Source organism: Hyaena hyaena, unplaced genomic scaffold (genome assembly GCF_003009895.1).
Source record: "Hyaena hyaena isolate Hyena2069 unplaced genomic scaffold, ASM300989v1 scaffold_1, whole genome shotgun sequence".
Classification (NCBI taxonomy): Eukaryota; Metazoa; Chordata; class Mammalia; order Carnivora; family Hyaenidae; genus Hyaena; species Hyaena hyaena.
In genome coordinates this window covers 10,204,736-10,219,532 of record NW_024080633.1, presented here as the reverse complement: position 1 = coordinate 10,219,532, position 14,797 = coordinate 10,204,736, and the positions used below count along the sequence as shown (strand labels likewise).

At 59.6% G+C, this 14,797-nt stretch overlaps 1 protein-coding gene across 1 annotated transcript; it reads left to right on the top strand.

The window, feature by feature from the left end:
* Nucleotides 1-6,284: 6,284 nt before the first annotated feature.
* MVD (mevalonate diphosphate decarboxylase) lies at nucleotides 6,285-13,554 on the top strand. The gene is made up of 10 exons (XM_039226526.1): nucleotides 6,285-6,424; nucleotides 8,786-8,856; nucleotides 9,174-9,288; nucleotides 9,507-9,653; nucleotides 10,285-10,484; nucleotides 10,720-10,794; nucleotides 10,961-11,179; nucleotides 11,321-11,436; nucleotides 12,258-12,366; nucleotides 12,917-13,554. The coding sequence occupies exons 1-10, from the start codon at nucleotides 6,355-6,357 to the stop codon at nucleotides 12,995-12,997; spliced, it is 1,203 nt and encodes a 400-aa protein (XP_039082457.1). The 5' UTR covers nucleotides 6,285-6,354; the 3' UTR covers nucleotides 12,998-13,554.
* The last annotated feature ends 1,243 nt before the right edge of the window (nucleotides 13,555-14,797 follow it).

Genomic DNA, 14,797 nt, shown 5'->3' with positions numbered 1-14,797 from the left:
GGGCAGACCCCTGACCAGTGGTCACCAAATGGGCGGCGAGGCCCTCACGCTCTCCTGAAACTCCGAGCCGCCAAGGGCTCGAGGAAGGTCAGGCACCAGAGCCTGCAGCCTGGAGGTGACCCGTGGCCCCTACGCCTCCATCTCATATATGGTGCCAGACCAATGCAAACCGAGACCACAGCGAGAGGCAACTTCACACCCACTAGGGTGGGCGATCCGGGTCAAAACAACACCAGCATCTTCACAGATCTGGAACAGACAACCCTACAATTTGCATGGAACCAGAAAAGACCCTGAAGAGCCAAAGTAATGTTGAAAAGAAAACCAAAGCAGGAGGCATCACAATCCCGGACTTCAAGCTGTGTCACAAAGCTGTGATCATCAAGCTAGTATGGTACTGGCATGAAAACAGACACTCAGATCAATGGAACAGGATAGAGAACCCAGAAACGGACCCACAAACATATGGCCAACTCATCTTTGACAAACCAGGGAAGAATATCCAATGGCATAAAAACAGTCTCTTCAGCAAGTGGTGCTGGGAAAACTGGACAGTGACATGCAGAAAAATGAACCCGGGCCACTTTCTTACACCATGCACAAAAATAAACTCAAAATGGATGAAAGACCTAAACATAAGACAGGAAGCCATCAAAATCCTCGAGGAGAAAGCAGGCAAAAAACCTCTTTGACCTTGGCTACAGCAACTTACTCAACACGTCTCCAGAGGCAAGGGAAACCAAAGCAAAAATGAACTATTGGGACCTCTTCAAAATAAAAAGCTTCTGCACGGTGAAGGAAACAATCAGCACAACTAAAAGGCAACCGATGGAATGGGAGAAGATATTTGCAAACGACATATCAAATAAAGGGTTAGTATCCAAAATCTATAAAGAACTTACCAAATTCAACACCCAAAAGACAAATAACCCAGTGAAGAAATGGGCAAGACATTAATAGACACTTCTCCAAAGAAGACATCCAGATGGCCAACAGACACATGAGAAAATGCTCAACATCACTCATCATCAGGGAAATACACATCAAAACCACAATGAGATTCCACCTCACACCAGTCAGAATGGCTCACATTAGCAACTCAGGCATCAGCAGATGTTGATGAGGATGTGGAGACACGGGAACCCACTTGCATGGTTGGTGGGAATGCAAAATGATGCAGCCGCTCTGGAAACAGTGTGGAGGCTCCCCAAAGAATTAAACACAGAACTACCCTACGACCCAGCAATTGCACTACTGGGTGTTTATCCAAGGGATACAGGTGTGCTGTGTCGAAGGGGCACATGCACCCCAATGTGTAGAGCAGCCCTATCGACAATAGCCCTAGTGTGGGAAGAGCCCAAATGTACATCGATGGATGAAAGCATGAAGATGTGGTGTGTGTACAAGGGAGTATTACTCGGCAATCAAAGAGAATAAAATCTTGCCATGTGCAACTATGTGGATGGAACTGGAGGGTATTATGCGAAGCGAAAGAAGTCAGAGAAAGACGAATATCACATGATTTCACTCATCTGTGGAATTTAAGAAACAAAACAGAGGAACATAAGGGAAAGGAAGCAAAAATAAGATAAAAACAGAACGGGAGACAAACCACAGGAGATCCTTAAATACAGAGAACTGAGGGGTGCTGGAGGGGTTGTGGGTGGGGAGATGGGGTAAATGGGGGATGGGCACGAAGGAGGGCACTTCTTGGGATGAGCAGTGGGTGTTTATGTAAGAGATGAATCACTAAATTCTACTCCTGACACTACTGTCCCACTCTATGTTAACTAACTTGAATTTTTAAAAAATATTTATTTCTAAGAAAGAGAGACAGAGCGTGAGCAGGGGAGGGGCAGAGAGAGAGGGAGACACAGAATCTGAAGCAGCTCCAGGCTCCGAGCTGTCAGCACAGAGCCCGACGCGGGGCTCGAACCCATGAGCGGTGAGATCATGACCTGAGCTGCAGTCGGAAGCTCAACCGACTGAGCCACCCAGGCGCCCCATTAACTTGGATTTAATTTAAAAAAACACAAACACACTCCCTTTTAATGTAAATAAACAATAAATAAATAAATAAATAAATAAATAAATAAAACACAAAGACGAAGAAGTAAGTGCCGGCGAGGGTGTGGAGAAACGAGGGCCCCGGGCACGGTCGGTGGGGTGTGAAAGGAGCAGCCGCCGCGGAAAACAGCTCGGCGGATCCTCAAAACCTCAGCAACAGAACCGCCACACGACCCGGCAACTCCGCGGGGGGTCGACGCCCCAAAGAACCAACAGGACGTGAAGTGTGTGCCCCGTGTGCCCCGTGTGCCCGCCGCCTCACCCCCAACAGCCCGGAGGGGGAAGCAAGCCAAGCGCCCCACGGGGGGCCATGAACCCACGAAACCGTGTGGTCTGTCCACGCGATGGAGGTTATTCAAGCTGAAGACAGGAGGGAAGGGGTAACACCTGCTCAGACGAGCCCCGAGGACGCCCTGCGGAGAGAGGAGCGGTCACCACGGGGCACTTAGGACCCCGCGCAGAGGTCCTTGAAGAGCTGGGTCCGTGGAGACGGACAGCAGACGGGGTGCCAGGGGCTCAGGCGCTGCGGGGAGTGGGTCTCATGGGGACAGGGCTCCCCTTGGGGAGGACGGACGAGTCTGTGAATGGGAGGTGGCGGTGACGCCTGCTTACAGTGTGACGAACCTGGCACCCCTGCGCGGACCGGCAAGTGGTGAAGACGGTGAACTTTATGTTACGTGTATTCCTGCACAGGCTTTTAAAATAGGCTTTAAAACAGAGAAGGAAATCTGAGGAGAATCGTGGAGGACGCGCTGGGCCTGTGGGAGGTCTTCACCCCTGCTGCCTCGCCTAGAAACGTCAAGCTTCGCGCCCTGTTTTCCACACATGTCTTTGAAACAAAATCCGATCAGAATAACATGACCCACATGACCGTGGGTCTATCCTCCTTCCTGGGACCCGGCAGGCATTAACCCCACAACGTATGTGACAAAAAACTGAGAACGGAGAAAAGTACTTATTGCATTCACTTGGCCCTATGATGAGTTGATTTTATACATGTGGGTGGGGCCTGGGCGGGAGGTGCTGCCGTGGGATGTGGGTCCAGCTCTCGTCTAGGGGGTTGTTCATTCAAGGCTCTCATTAGATAAGGGGGCCCCTGCCCACAAGCATGTGGTCAGACATCTGCGCCCAGAATGGAATTCGGTTCACATAATCGTAGTAACGAAACCACAGGAAGACCCATCTGACCACGCAGGGAGCGCGGGCGAGGAAGGAATGCGGCGGGAAGAGAATCCCTTATTCCTACTCAGTGGTAATCAATAGAATCTATCTAAAACTGAAAAAATAAAAAAATAAATCAAAAAAAGAAAGAGGGTAGCCTGGGTGGCTCCGTCAGTTGAACATCCCACTAGATCTTGGTTCGGGTCATGATCTCATGGCTCGTGGGATCGAGCCCCTCATTAGGCTCTGGGGCTGTCACTGCAGACTGGTTGGGATTCTCTCTCTTTGCCCCTCCCCTGCTCTCTCTCTCAAAATAAATAAATAAACTTAACAAAAAGAAAGAAATCAAGAAAGAAAGAATATAAGCACGTTGTTAGAGACACAGAAGAAAACAGGGGAGCCTAGGTGGCTCTGTTAGTTGAACATCTGACTTAAAAAAAATTTTTTTTAATGTTTATTTATTTTTCAGACATGGGGGAGGCGCAGGGAGAGAGACACAGAATCCGAAGCAGGCTCCAGGCTCTGAGGTGTCAGCACAGAGCCCGACTTGGGGCCAAAACTCACGAACCTTGAGATCATGACCTGAGCTGCAGTCGGACGCTCAGCCAACTGAGCTCCCCAGGCGTCCTGAGCATCATCCGGCTCTTGATTTCGGCTCAGGTCATGATCCTTGGGCTGTGAGACTGAGCCCCGCGCGGGGCTCCTTGCTGAGCATGGGGCCTGCTTGGGATTCTCTCTCTTGCCCTCTGGCCCTCTTCCCTGACTCATACTCTCTAAAATAAATCAATAAAATTACATATTAAAAAAAAAGAAATACAGAGGGAAAGACAGAAGACTGGAAAGGAGCTGCCTTTGGTGAGCCAAACCCGGAGGCGGGTGAGTGGAGAAGCAGTCTGGTAGTTGACTTTGAAATCACGTGTACATGACACAATGTCAGCTCGTCCAGGCTGCCGGGAGGAAACCACAGGCTCAGGGGCCTACAAACACCCGCCGCTTCTAAGTCCCGGAGGCCGGGGCTCCGAGGCAGGGGCCCAGACCGCTGCCTTCTTGCTGTGTCCCCGCGGGGCAGAAGGGGCAAGGCTCCAATCCCACCATGAGGCTCCACCCTCCTGACCTCCTGACTCCATCAGACTGGGGACTGGGTTCCACAGAGGAATTTGGGGGAGGGGGTGCACTGCAGACTTAATAAATGTCACTGCTGTCCTTCCCGCCGTACCACAGCAGAACAGAACTCACTGAGGCTCACTGGTGACCTGTCTGCTGAGAATAACTGTGACTGTTGCTAGGAACGGTCTAGAGCCCGTCTTTCAAAACAAATTTCAGCTGTTTTGCATGAAACGGAAACACGATAGCAAGAAAACTAAAAAAAACAACAGCTAGATTCAATTTTTCACCTTCAGTCTGACGGGCTGCGCGTGCTGGAGAGGGTGCACACGCTCGCACACTTTGGGAGCCACAGCCTTTGAGGGCGGGTTCAACTTCCTGCCAGGAACTTGCCAAAGGCTAGCACTATCACGTGACACACTCTACTTGGCCAGGTGGTTACAATTCCTGAAACTCCTCCTACGCAAACACTAACACACAAAAGCAGTTTATACTATTAAAAAAATTGGTAACAAGCTAATTGTGCACCAGCAGGGGACGGGAGGAAAGATGAAGGCACACGTGGACAGCAGGACAGGAAGCACTCTGTACTGAAGTGGGATGATCTCCACGAGGCCCCCGAGTGGAAAGAGGTCTCTGCGTGTTGTCAAGCAGAAATGGTTCCTGGACACGCGGCACAGGGTCACACTAACACTTCTGAGAAGAGGACCGGGTGGCCGGCCGGGGTTGGGAGAGTTCACCGCGCATACTCAAACTCGACTTAAGACTGGGCCGTTTTAAAGGGAAAATGAACATTTACTGGGGCGCCCGGGGGACTCAGTCGGTGAAGCATCTGACTTCAGCTCAGGTCATGATCTCATGGTTCATGGGTTCGAGCCCCGCGTCGGGCTCTGTGCTGACAGCTCAGAGCCTGGAGCTGCTTCAGATTCTGTGTCTCCCTCTCTCTCTGCCCCTCCTTGGCTCACACTCTTTTTCAAAAATTAATAAAAGATTTAAGAAAAAATTTTAAATAAACGTTTACAAAGGGAAGAGGGAAGCTGGGAGTTAGTGTTTAACAGTGGAGGCCTTCAATTTAGGATAACGACGTTCTGCTGCTGTATGGTGGCGATGGCTGTAAAGTGGGAATACATTTAATGCACAGATTCCACAGAATCGCACAACTGAGAATGGTTAAAGTGGTAAGTTTTACGTTATGAATATTTTACAATAAAAAAAGTGCATGTGCAGAGATCTGACAATCCGCGTTCACAGTGAAAAAAGGACCCCAGCTTATCTAGAGGTCAGAAAAAGGAGAGGTTTGAAGGAGCCGAGCTCTAAAGCAATTCATCCCTTAGCGGCCCAGCCCAGGGGGCCCGGCCAGCACCGGAGGTGCGGGTGTAGACCCTATGGGGACGCCAGGGCGGGGGATGAGACGAGGGGAGGACCTGTCCCTGGGTGCGGGGAACCCCAGGCGGGGAGGCGCGGGGAGGACCTGTCTCGGGGTGCGGGGCGTGGGGAGGACCTGTCCCGGGAGCAGGGTGAGGGGGACCCCGGGGCTTGCCCTTCAGCCCCGGCGGCATCCCTGACGCGGTCACCCCGCCTTTCGTCTGGAGCTGCTGAGGGAGTCTGAGCTCCCGGACACCCTGAGCCCAGCCTGGGCGTACAATCTCTCGGGGTGCGGCCCCCTACCGCGTCGACCCGCGGGAACTTTCGGGTTCACCTCGCATCCAAGCCCGCTCGAGGAAAGTCCGACGCCACGCGCCTGCGCAAACCTCTGCGCCTGCGCAGTCCCAGAGCTACGTAGCTGGGTAGACCCTTGCGCCTGCGCAAAGGCGGTGCGAGGCCGCCGACCGACGGGGGCGGGCCCAGAGTCAGCAGTCCGTCGTCCGATCCCGCTCATTGGCTGAGAAGTGGAGCGGTGGTTGGGCCCACCGCTGATTGGACGGAGCGCGGACAGCTTCGCTGCTGGCCAGTCGCGCGGCAGGTGAAGTGCAGGCCCGGCGGGCTGCCGGCTGCCGGCTCCGTTTGCAGTGTCTCTGGGCCATGGCTTCCGAGAAGCCGCTGGTGGTCGTCACCTGCACCGCGCCGGTCAACATCGCGGTCATCAAGTACTGTGAGTGCGCGGCCAAGGCGCGGGACACGGTCCACGGGGGGCGTCCATCCCCGGGGCCCGCATAGGGCACAGGGTCCGCGCGGGAGGTCCACGCCCGGGTGAAGGGACGGGGGACAGGTCCGCGGGGGCCGTCCACCCCCCGGGGAGGAGGAAAGGGGGACAGGGTCCGCAGGGGCCGTCCACCCCCAGGGGACAGGATGGGGGACAGGGTCCACGCGGGACGTCCACCCCCAGGGGACAGGATGGGGGACAGGGTCCACGCGGGACGTCCACCCCCAGGGGACAGGATGGGGGACAGGGTCCATGCAGGACATCCACCCCCTGGGGAGCAGAACGGGAGACAGGGTCCGTGGCAGTGGGGGGGTCCACCCCCCGGGGGCAGGATGGGGGACAGGGCCCACGGGGGAGTCCACACCCAGGTGGAGGAACAGGGAGCCGGGCCCACAGGGGGAGGTTTCACCCCGCGGGGGTGGGACGGGGGACAGCGTCCATGGGGCTGGGCTCCCACAGTCCTGGACACCGGCCACCTAGAGCCTGCTCTCCAGGTCTGTCATGTTGTCTTTCAAGACTGCTCAGCTCACGGAGTTCTTGCACAGGTAGCCTTGGGAGTGGCCTTCGTCACTCTCTGTGATTCTGGAGATTCCCGGGGGCGCTTGCTTGCATCTTACACCCTTAGTGCTGAGTCCTGGTCCCCGGTGTGGGCATCCCACGCTCTGCTTAGCCAGACACCCCCGAGAGGTAGCTGTTTCAGTGTGTTGTGGATGAAGCTGCTCTAAAGGTTTGCGTCCAGGTAGTCGTGTGAGCGCAGGTTTTCATTCTTTGGGGAAGAGCATCCAGGAATGTCACTGGACACAACACTGAGTAGTTGCGTTTCAGGTTTTTAAAGAAACTGTTGAACTAGGGGCGCCTGGGTGCCTCAGTCGGTTAAGTGTCTGACTTCAGCTCAGGTCATGATCTCACGGTTTGTGGGCTCGAGCCCCGCATTGGATTCTCTGCTGACAGCTCGGAGCCTGGAGCCTGATTCAGATTCTGTGTCTCCCTCTCTGTCTGCCCCTCCCCTGCTCACACTTTCTCTCTGTCACTCAAAAATGAATAAGTGTAAAAAGAAACGAACTGTTGAACTTTACGTGAGTGGCTGCTCCACTTTACATTCCCACCAGCGACATGCATGCGATCGCTGCAGCTTTTTGGCCTCTGGTGTCCTCAGTGGTTTTTATTTCACCCATTCTGATTGGCAGGTGACCGCTGACTGCGGGTTTACTTTATGATTTTTTACTGGCCAATGACACCGGACACTGTTTCCCGTGCCTGTTTGTTATCTCTTCGGTGAATCGCCTGCCCGCATTACGTGTTCGTATTCTAATTGGATTGTGTACTTTTTTACCGTCAAGTTTTGAGAATTTGCTGTGTCCTCTGCATACTTATCTGTTGTCGGCTGCGTACTAATCCATGGTCGGATGTTTGCAGATATTTTCTTCTGTTCTGTGGCTTATCCTTCCATCCGCCTAACGGGGTCTTTCAGAGGGCTGTAGTTCAAGCAGCGGGGGAAGCCCAGGGTGGCAGTTTTTCCATTCCCAGCTCGTGCGCTTGGTGTCAAGTGTGAGACTCCCCTGCTCGGCCCTCCGACCTGAAGATCTTCTGAAAGTTTTGTAGTCTTTCGTTTGAAATTCAAGCCTCCATTTTTAATTGCTTTTTTGCATAAGGTGTGAAACTTGGGTCCATGTTTTGGGCTGTGGACGTCTGCCCGCTCCTCTCTTGAACGGCTCTTGCGCCTCCGTCAAGTCCATTGGGCGAGTTGAAGTGGGTCTTTCCGGGCTGTCCGGGAGCCCCCGCCAGGGGTTGTCATTAGCGCCTCCTGTAACGGTCCGCCGGCCCCAGACCCCACACAAGTGCCCTGCGACATGGGTGCTTCACAGAGGCCCTGCCGCTGCCGTGCCAGGAGTGGGGGCCGATCTGAGCGTCTCCAGGGAGTAAGGGCGGAGGGATCAGAGGGGTTTTCAGGGACCAGGGTTCCTCTTGTTTGGGAGGTGACCGCCTTACCGCTCAGGGCCTGGAAGGCAATGCTGGGGTAATTTGTTCAATGAATGAAGGAAGATAAGACAAGCAATGAAGCAGGATATGGACTGGCCTCCAGCTCTGCTCTGAGACTGGGAGCCCGGTGAAGTGGGGGAGAAATCCGGGAGGACTTCCTGAAGGCGAGGGCACAGGAGGAAGAGGACTTAGGCTGCACAGTGAGGCAGCAGGCTCTGGGTAGATGGGGGAGCAGTGGGCTGGGAGGGAGCCCTGGTGGGGAGGAGCGAGGGCACAGTGGGCTGGCTTGCGGAGCTGGGAAATGGACTGGCCGTGGGTTGTCTGTTCCAGGGGGCAAGCGAGATGAGGACCTGGTCCTGCCCATCAACTCCTCTCTGAGCGTCACCTTGCACCAGGACCAGGTTAGTACGGGTTGAAGTAAGTAGTCATTACGCTCTCGTCCAACTTTTGTCTTAACAATTGTAGCAATAAGTTCCCGGCCCAGGGACGGCTCCACGGGCCCCTGTTAGGACCGCTCCTTGCGCACAGGGCGCTCCGCGCTCCTCTCTGGGGTCCAGGCCTGGCGCCGAGCCGGCCACCTGGCTTGGGGCTTCCTCACTGCCCGGCCGGCCCTGCCCCCGAGTGGGAGACCATGACGGGCCCAAGGAAAGGCCTCCCCGAGGACAGGTGTGCTCCGCCCTCCCCCATGCCTGAGGCGGCCCCGTGTTTCCTTTCCCAGTTAAAAACCACCACCACGGCCGCCATCAGCAAGGAGTTCACCGAGGACCGGATTTGGCTGAATGGCCGGGAGGAGGACATAGGCCAGCCACGCCTGCAGGCCTGCCTCAGGGAGAGTGAGTGGCCCCGGGGTGCGCGCCACGCTGGGCCCTGCCCTTCCTTCCCCTCTGTCCCCTCCTCTCTCTGTAGGGTCAGCGCGCACGCACACACCCTGGGGAACGGGGCTGGGGCCGGCTTTCGGCTGCGCCGCTCCCTCTCCCTGACTCCGGGCAGGTGAGAGACCAGGAGCCGGTCGGGGCCGCCTGCCCAGTGGCCGTGTCCCCTCTCCCTGCAGTCCGCCGCCTGGCCCGGAAGCGGAGGAGCTCCGGCGACGAGGACCCGCCGCCCCTCAGCCTCAGCTACAAGGTTCACATCGCATCGGTGAACAACTTCCCCACAGCCGCGGGCCTGGCCTCCTCCGCGGCTGGTTACGCCTGCCTAGGTGGGTGCCCGCAGGGAGCCCCGCGGCGGCAGCCGGCCCTTCACCCTCCCGCCGCCTACAGGGAGCCCCGCCGCACCGTCTCCCTGGGGCTCCGCGTAGAGGCCCTTCTAGGTCGTGTGCCACCGAGCCCCACCTCACACTGGCTCAAGCCCAAGATGGGCTGGCATCTCCGCTAACCCAGCAGGGCGCCAGGGCCGTGGCAGGCTCCGCGTGCTCCACAGGCTCCCTCCTTCCGGACCCCTGCGCCGCTTTCCCCGCGCCGGCCCGGTCTCCGGCACGCCCTCCCCACCCGGCGCCAAGCTGGGCACCGCAGTGCGGGCGCTGGGCTCGCCACTTGTGACCTAGAAGGAACGTCGGCGCGGACGCTCACCTGCTCAGCCGGCTCGTGGGCTCTGCTCCGGCCGCCCTCGGTGACGGGCGAGGCCAGGAACCCCCAGCTCTGCATCCTGGCGTCAGACCCTCGGCCAGACCCAACCCCGCCAGCTGCCGCCCAGCCCGGCCAGCTGCCTCCCTGATGCACATTCTCAGCTCCCTCTGCCTTGGTCTCTGCTCCACACGGTTTTCAAAGCCTTCCCCCCACCCCCACCCCTGCGCGTCTGAGCACCCTGTGTCCTTCACCCTGTGCCTGCAGCCTACGCCCTGGCCCGGGTCTATGGGGTTGACAGCGACCTCTCGGAAGTGGCTCGCCGGGGCTCGGGCAGCGCCTGTCGGAGCCTGTTCGGCGGCTTTGTGGAGTGGCAGATGGGGGAGCGGCCCGACGGGAAGGACAGCATCGCCCGGCAGGTGGCCCCCGAGTGCCACTGGCCGGAACTCCGAGTCCTCATACTCGTGGTGAGCAAGGCGGGGGGGGGGGGGGGGGGGGGGGGGGGGGGGGGGGGGGCTGGGGGGGTGGAGCGTCGAGTGGCTTCCCCGCCGCTCCTGGGCTGCCGGTACCAGGACTATGCTCTCTCTGCCCGGGGAGGTGACCTCTGCAGTCGGGAGCACTGCTCTCCCGCTTCCCACACCAGCCCAGGGGAGGGGCGGGAGGGTGTTGCAGGGTGGGGGCCAGGCTGTTTGTCTCGGGCAGGTGAGCGCGGAGCGGAAGCTGACAGGCAGCACGGTGGGCATGCAGACCAGCGTGGAGACCAGCCCCCTGCTCAGGGTGAGGCTGGCGCTGGGGGTGGGGGTCGGGGGTCCAACGAGCGGCTGCCCGGGGCCTGTCCTGCATGTCGCATGTCACGCCTTGGCTGCTCTGCTCGGTGCCCCGGCCACACCGTGGGGCCCGTGCCCTGGACGCCGCGCCTGCTGCAAAAGCTCCTGTGTTGCAGTTCCGGGCCGAGTCGGTGGTGCCGGCGCGCATGGCAGAGATGACCCGCTGCATCCAGGAGCGGGACTTCCAGGCTTTCGGCCAGCTGACCATGAAGGACAGCAACCAGTTCCACGCCACCTGCCTGGACACCTTCCCGCCCATCTCCTACCTCAACGACATCTCCAGACGCATCGTCCGCCTCGTGCACTGCTTCAACGCCCACCACGGGCAGACCAAGGCACGCGGGCGGGGGCTCTGGAGGCCTGCCTGCGACCGCGCGTCTGGGGGCCGCTGGGGGCCCGCGCGTGTCCCCGCCGGGTGACAGGCGTGAGCCGGGCGGCCTCTCCTAGACACTCAGTGCTGACTGCGTGGGTTGCAGGTGGCATACACGTTTGACGCGGGCCCCAACGCCGTGGTCTTTACCCTGAACGACACCGTGCCTGAGTTTGTGGCTGCTGTGAGGCACTGCTTTCCCCCCGAGTCCAACGGAGACAAGTGAGTTGGGGGGCCCCGCATCTGGGAGGCCACAGAGGGCAGGGTCTCCTGCTGAGGTTGGGGACGGTGGCGCCCGAGGCCGTGGTGCTGAGTGGGGGTCCCGTGGCGTCGATCTCTCCAGGGACTGGGTGCACCTCCCTGTGACCACAGGGGCTTCTCACGCATGTCACAGCCCTGTGGCCACGCGCACAGCATGGCTCCCGTGGGGCAGGGCCCTGGCCTTTAGGGGGCGACAGGCTCTTTGCATTTCTCCCAGCGGACCCCTCTCTCCGTGCGGGGAGTCTGTGGGGTTGTTTCTCTGTCACTGTAATTGGGGCCAGAAGATTGACTTCCTTGCCAGGTGAACAGAACGCACGACCAAGGACGGCCCCCAGGCAGCTGGTGTCCTTGTGGGAGGCTCTGAACTCACCGCCTTGTCACCCTGTGGGTGGTTTGCAGGCATTGGCTGTTCTGGGGAAATGGCCAGGGACTCTCGCTCGGACTGAGGCGTTTCCGTCTTAAGCTTCGTCGCCCCTTCCCGATCACCCCAGCCGGGCTCTTGCACATCCGTGCTCGGCTCTGTGTGTGAGGCCAATTACACATCATGCCTCACTCACCGTGTCAGCAGCCTTGAAGGGCACAACCAGTGGCTTTACCCACACTCCTGTGCAAGCAGCACCCCATTGGGTTCCCGAGCCTGTGTGTCCCCCAGAGCAGACCTGTCCACCCCCGCAGTGCCAGCCTCCCCCCCCCCCCCCGGCCTCGGCAGCCACTCATGGGCTTCCCGTCAGCTGTGTTGAGGCTGCTGTCAGGAGCCCAGGACACGCGGCCTGTCTCCCCAGGTTTCTGAAGGGGCTGCCCGTGGGGCCTGCCTCACTCTCTGATGAGCTGAGGGCCGCGCTGGATGTGGATCCCACCCCCGGCGGCGTCACGTACATCATTGCCACCCAGGTGAGGACCGGCCGCCCTGCTCACCGAGGGGAGCCGGGCGGAGGGGCCCCCTTGGCCCTGCTCTGTTCCGGGCAGGAGGCCGGCTTGCTGGTAGTAACAGAGATGCTGCTTTTCTGTTTTCAGAGCGTTTGGTACAGTGGGGCTTGTCCTGTGCACTCACTCACTCTCATAGTGGATGTTTGAGGACCCCCCCCACCATGTGAGGGGAGCACTTGGGAACACACTGGGAGCACTAGTCCCGATGCTGAGTGGGGAGACTTAGGGAGACAGACAAGGGCTGGGGACCCGTGGGGCCCGCCACGTGGGACCAGGTCAGAGTGCCTGAGCCGGCCTTCCTCTCAGATCTGCCTGAGTCAGAGTCCCGTGACCTGACCACCCAGGCCGCGGTCTCTACCTTCCTTCCACTTTGCACGCGCCATCCACCCTAGGTCTGGGTGATGGAGGTCAAGTGACAGGGTGCCCACAGTGGGCACGGGGCAGGCCGTTACCACGCGGACGACTAGCTTCTGACCTGCACTTACATGCTCCTCTCGTTGCCCCGACCTGACAGGTGGGCCCTGGGCCCCAAGTCCTGGATGACCCTCACGCTCACCTCCTGGGCCCGGACGGCCTGCCCAAGGCAGCTGCTTGACCACCTTCCCCAAGGGGACCCCAGCCGCAGCTGGGAGAAGGGCCACTTCACCGGGACAGGGGTGATGGGTGTGGTGGCCGTGGCTCCATGCTCACTGGGGCGTGAGGGGTAGCCACCGGGCTCTGGGCCAGGCCACTTGCTGGGGCCAAGTTGGGCTCCTTGGAGTGGCCGTTTGGGCCACCCGGGCAGTCAGGGGCACGCCCCCCGGTGGGTGCCGCGTTGGACGGCATGGGGCTGCCGGGCACCCTGTCACAGGGCTCCCTGGCCTCACCCTCTGGGGCCACTGGCACTGCCCCAGACAGCAGCTGTGCTGCAGAGGACGGGGAGGTGGCGCCCCTCCTCAGAGCTGGAGGCCGGGACGCCATGCAGACCTCAGGGACCCTCCACAAGACTTGAAGCCTCTGCCAGACCCAGGCCCAGGTGTGGTGGAATATTTCTGTATAAAACGACCACCGGGGGTCGCCTGGCTGACTCCGGGCGTGGAACACGGGACTCTTGATAACAGGTTGAGTTCAAGCCCCATGTCCGCGGCTGGAGAGTTCACTTTAAAAAAATAAATTAAATTAAAAAAAAAAACCATAAAACCTACTGGTGTGTGTCCTGTGGGAGGTGGGAGGGTGGCACCGACGTGGGGGCATGGCACCCGGAGCCCTGTGGGCTGCTGGGAAGAAAGACAGGCTCCTGGCTCCTCCCCCAGGGCTCGGGGTGCTGCTCTGGGAGGCTGGAGGGTGTGGGCGGGATGGGCGGAGCTCGGGGCCAGCTGGCACCCGGAGAAGCGTTTTCTGTCAACAGCTGGCCACGCACACTGCCGTGAGTGTGGTGCCTGACCACAGTGGCTGACACAATCACTAAGGCCCTGACAGGCGGGGGGGATATGGTGCGGACCTTGCTTTAAGTCTCGTCCACAAAAGAGGGTGGGAAGCAGGTTTGCTGGCGGGAGTGCTGCCCAAAAGTTTCTGGGTTCTGAAACCGCACGCATGCCACCCTTCCCCACTTCCAAAATGTCCGGGTAGTGCAGGGAGGGGTCCGGGAGGAGGACCTGGGAGAGCCCCTGCCCCTCCCCCACCAGGGTCAGGTGCTGGGGCTGGGGCACGCTCTTGCATTCTGGGTTTTCTAGGAAACTCGGCTTGTGTCCTCCAGAGTCGGTGCTGTGAGCAGAGGGCTGCTTGGGCCAGAGGAGGAAGTGGGGGCCGGGCCTGCCCCAACCCTAGAGCGGGTACCGGCGTCCAAGGACGCCTTGCTCCCTTGTGGGGTAGCCATCGCGTAGGCCGGTGAAAGCCCTGGGCCTTGAAACCCTTCAAGAACCAGCCTGCCCGCACCTCTGGGAGAAGTCCCTGTTGCCAGCTGTGCGATCCTCCGTCTGGAAGCTCCGAGGAGACGCGGAGCGTTCCAGGGTGCCTCTGCCTTCGCCGGTGGGTGCGGCCACCTCTCCGCCTGCTCCCTGTGGCGCAGCCCGCCAGGCATCGCCCGGGTCAGAGGCAGCCCGCGTGACGCTGGGACGTGCGGCTGGCAGGTTGAAGCGGTGGCTCCCCCCCGCCCCGCCGCCCGCGCCCGGAAGGGGCTGGGAGGAGGAAGTGAGCCGGGAGGCTTGGGCCGGGGGCGGGCTGGCTGGGCCTGCGGGCGACCCAGCCAGCGGGAAGGCTCGGGACAGGCAGGGCCCCCCTTTGCGCGGGGTCCGGGCTGTCAGGGCGGGCGGCGGGAGTCTGGCCCCAGCGGGGCTCCTACCTGTCCGGAGGGGCGGGGCCTGCGGCTGGGGGCGGGGCGGGGCCGAGGCCCGTCTCAGGGGGACTCCCACCCGCC

Excerpts from the sequence above, each read along its gene's own strand:
- MVD (XM_039226526.1), top strand. The coding sequence starts at position 6,355 with ATGGCTTCCGAGAAGCCGCTGGTGGTCGTCACCTGCACCGCGCCGGTC. Across the intron at positions 9,289-9,506 it reads GCAGGCCTGCCTCAGGGAGA|TCCGCCGCCTGGCCCGGAAG; the intron begins GTGAGTGGCCCC and ends CTCTCCCTGCAG. Across the intron at positions 10,485-10,719 it reads TCCGAGTCCTCATACTCGTG|GTGAGCGCGGAGCGGAAGCT; the intron begins GTGAGCAAGGCG and ends TGTCTCGGGCAG.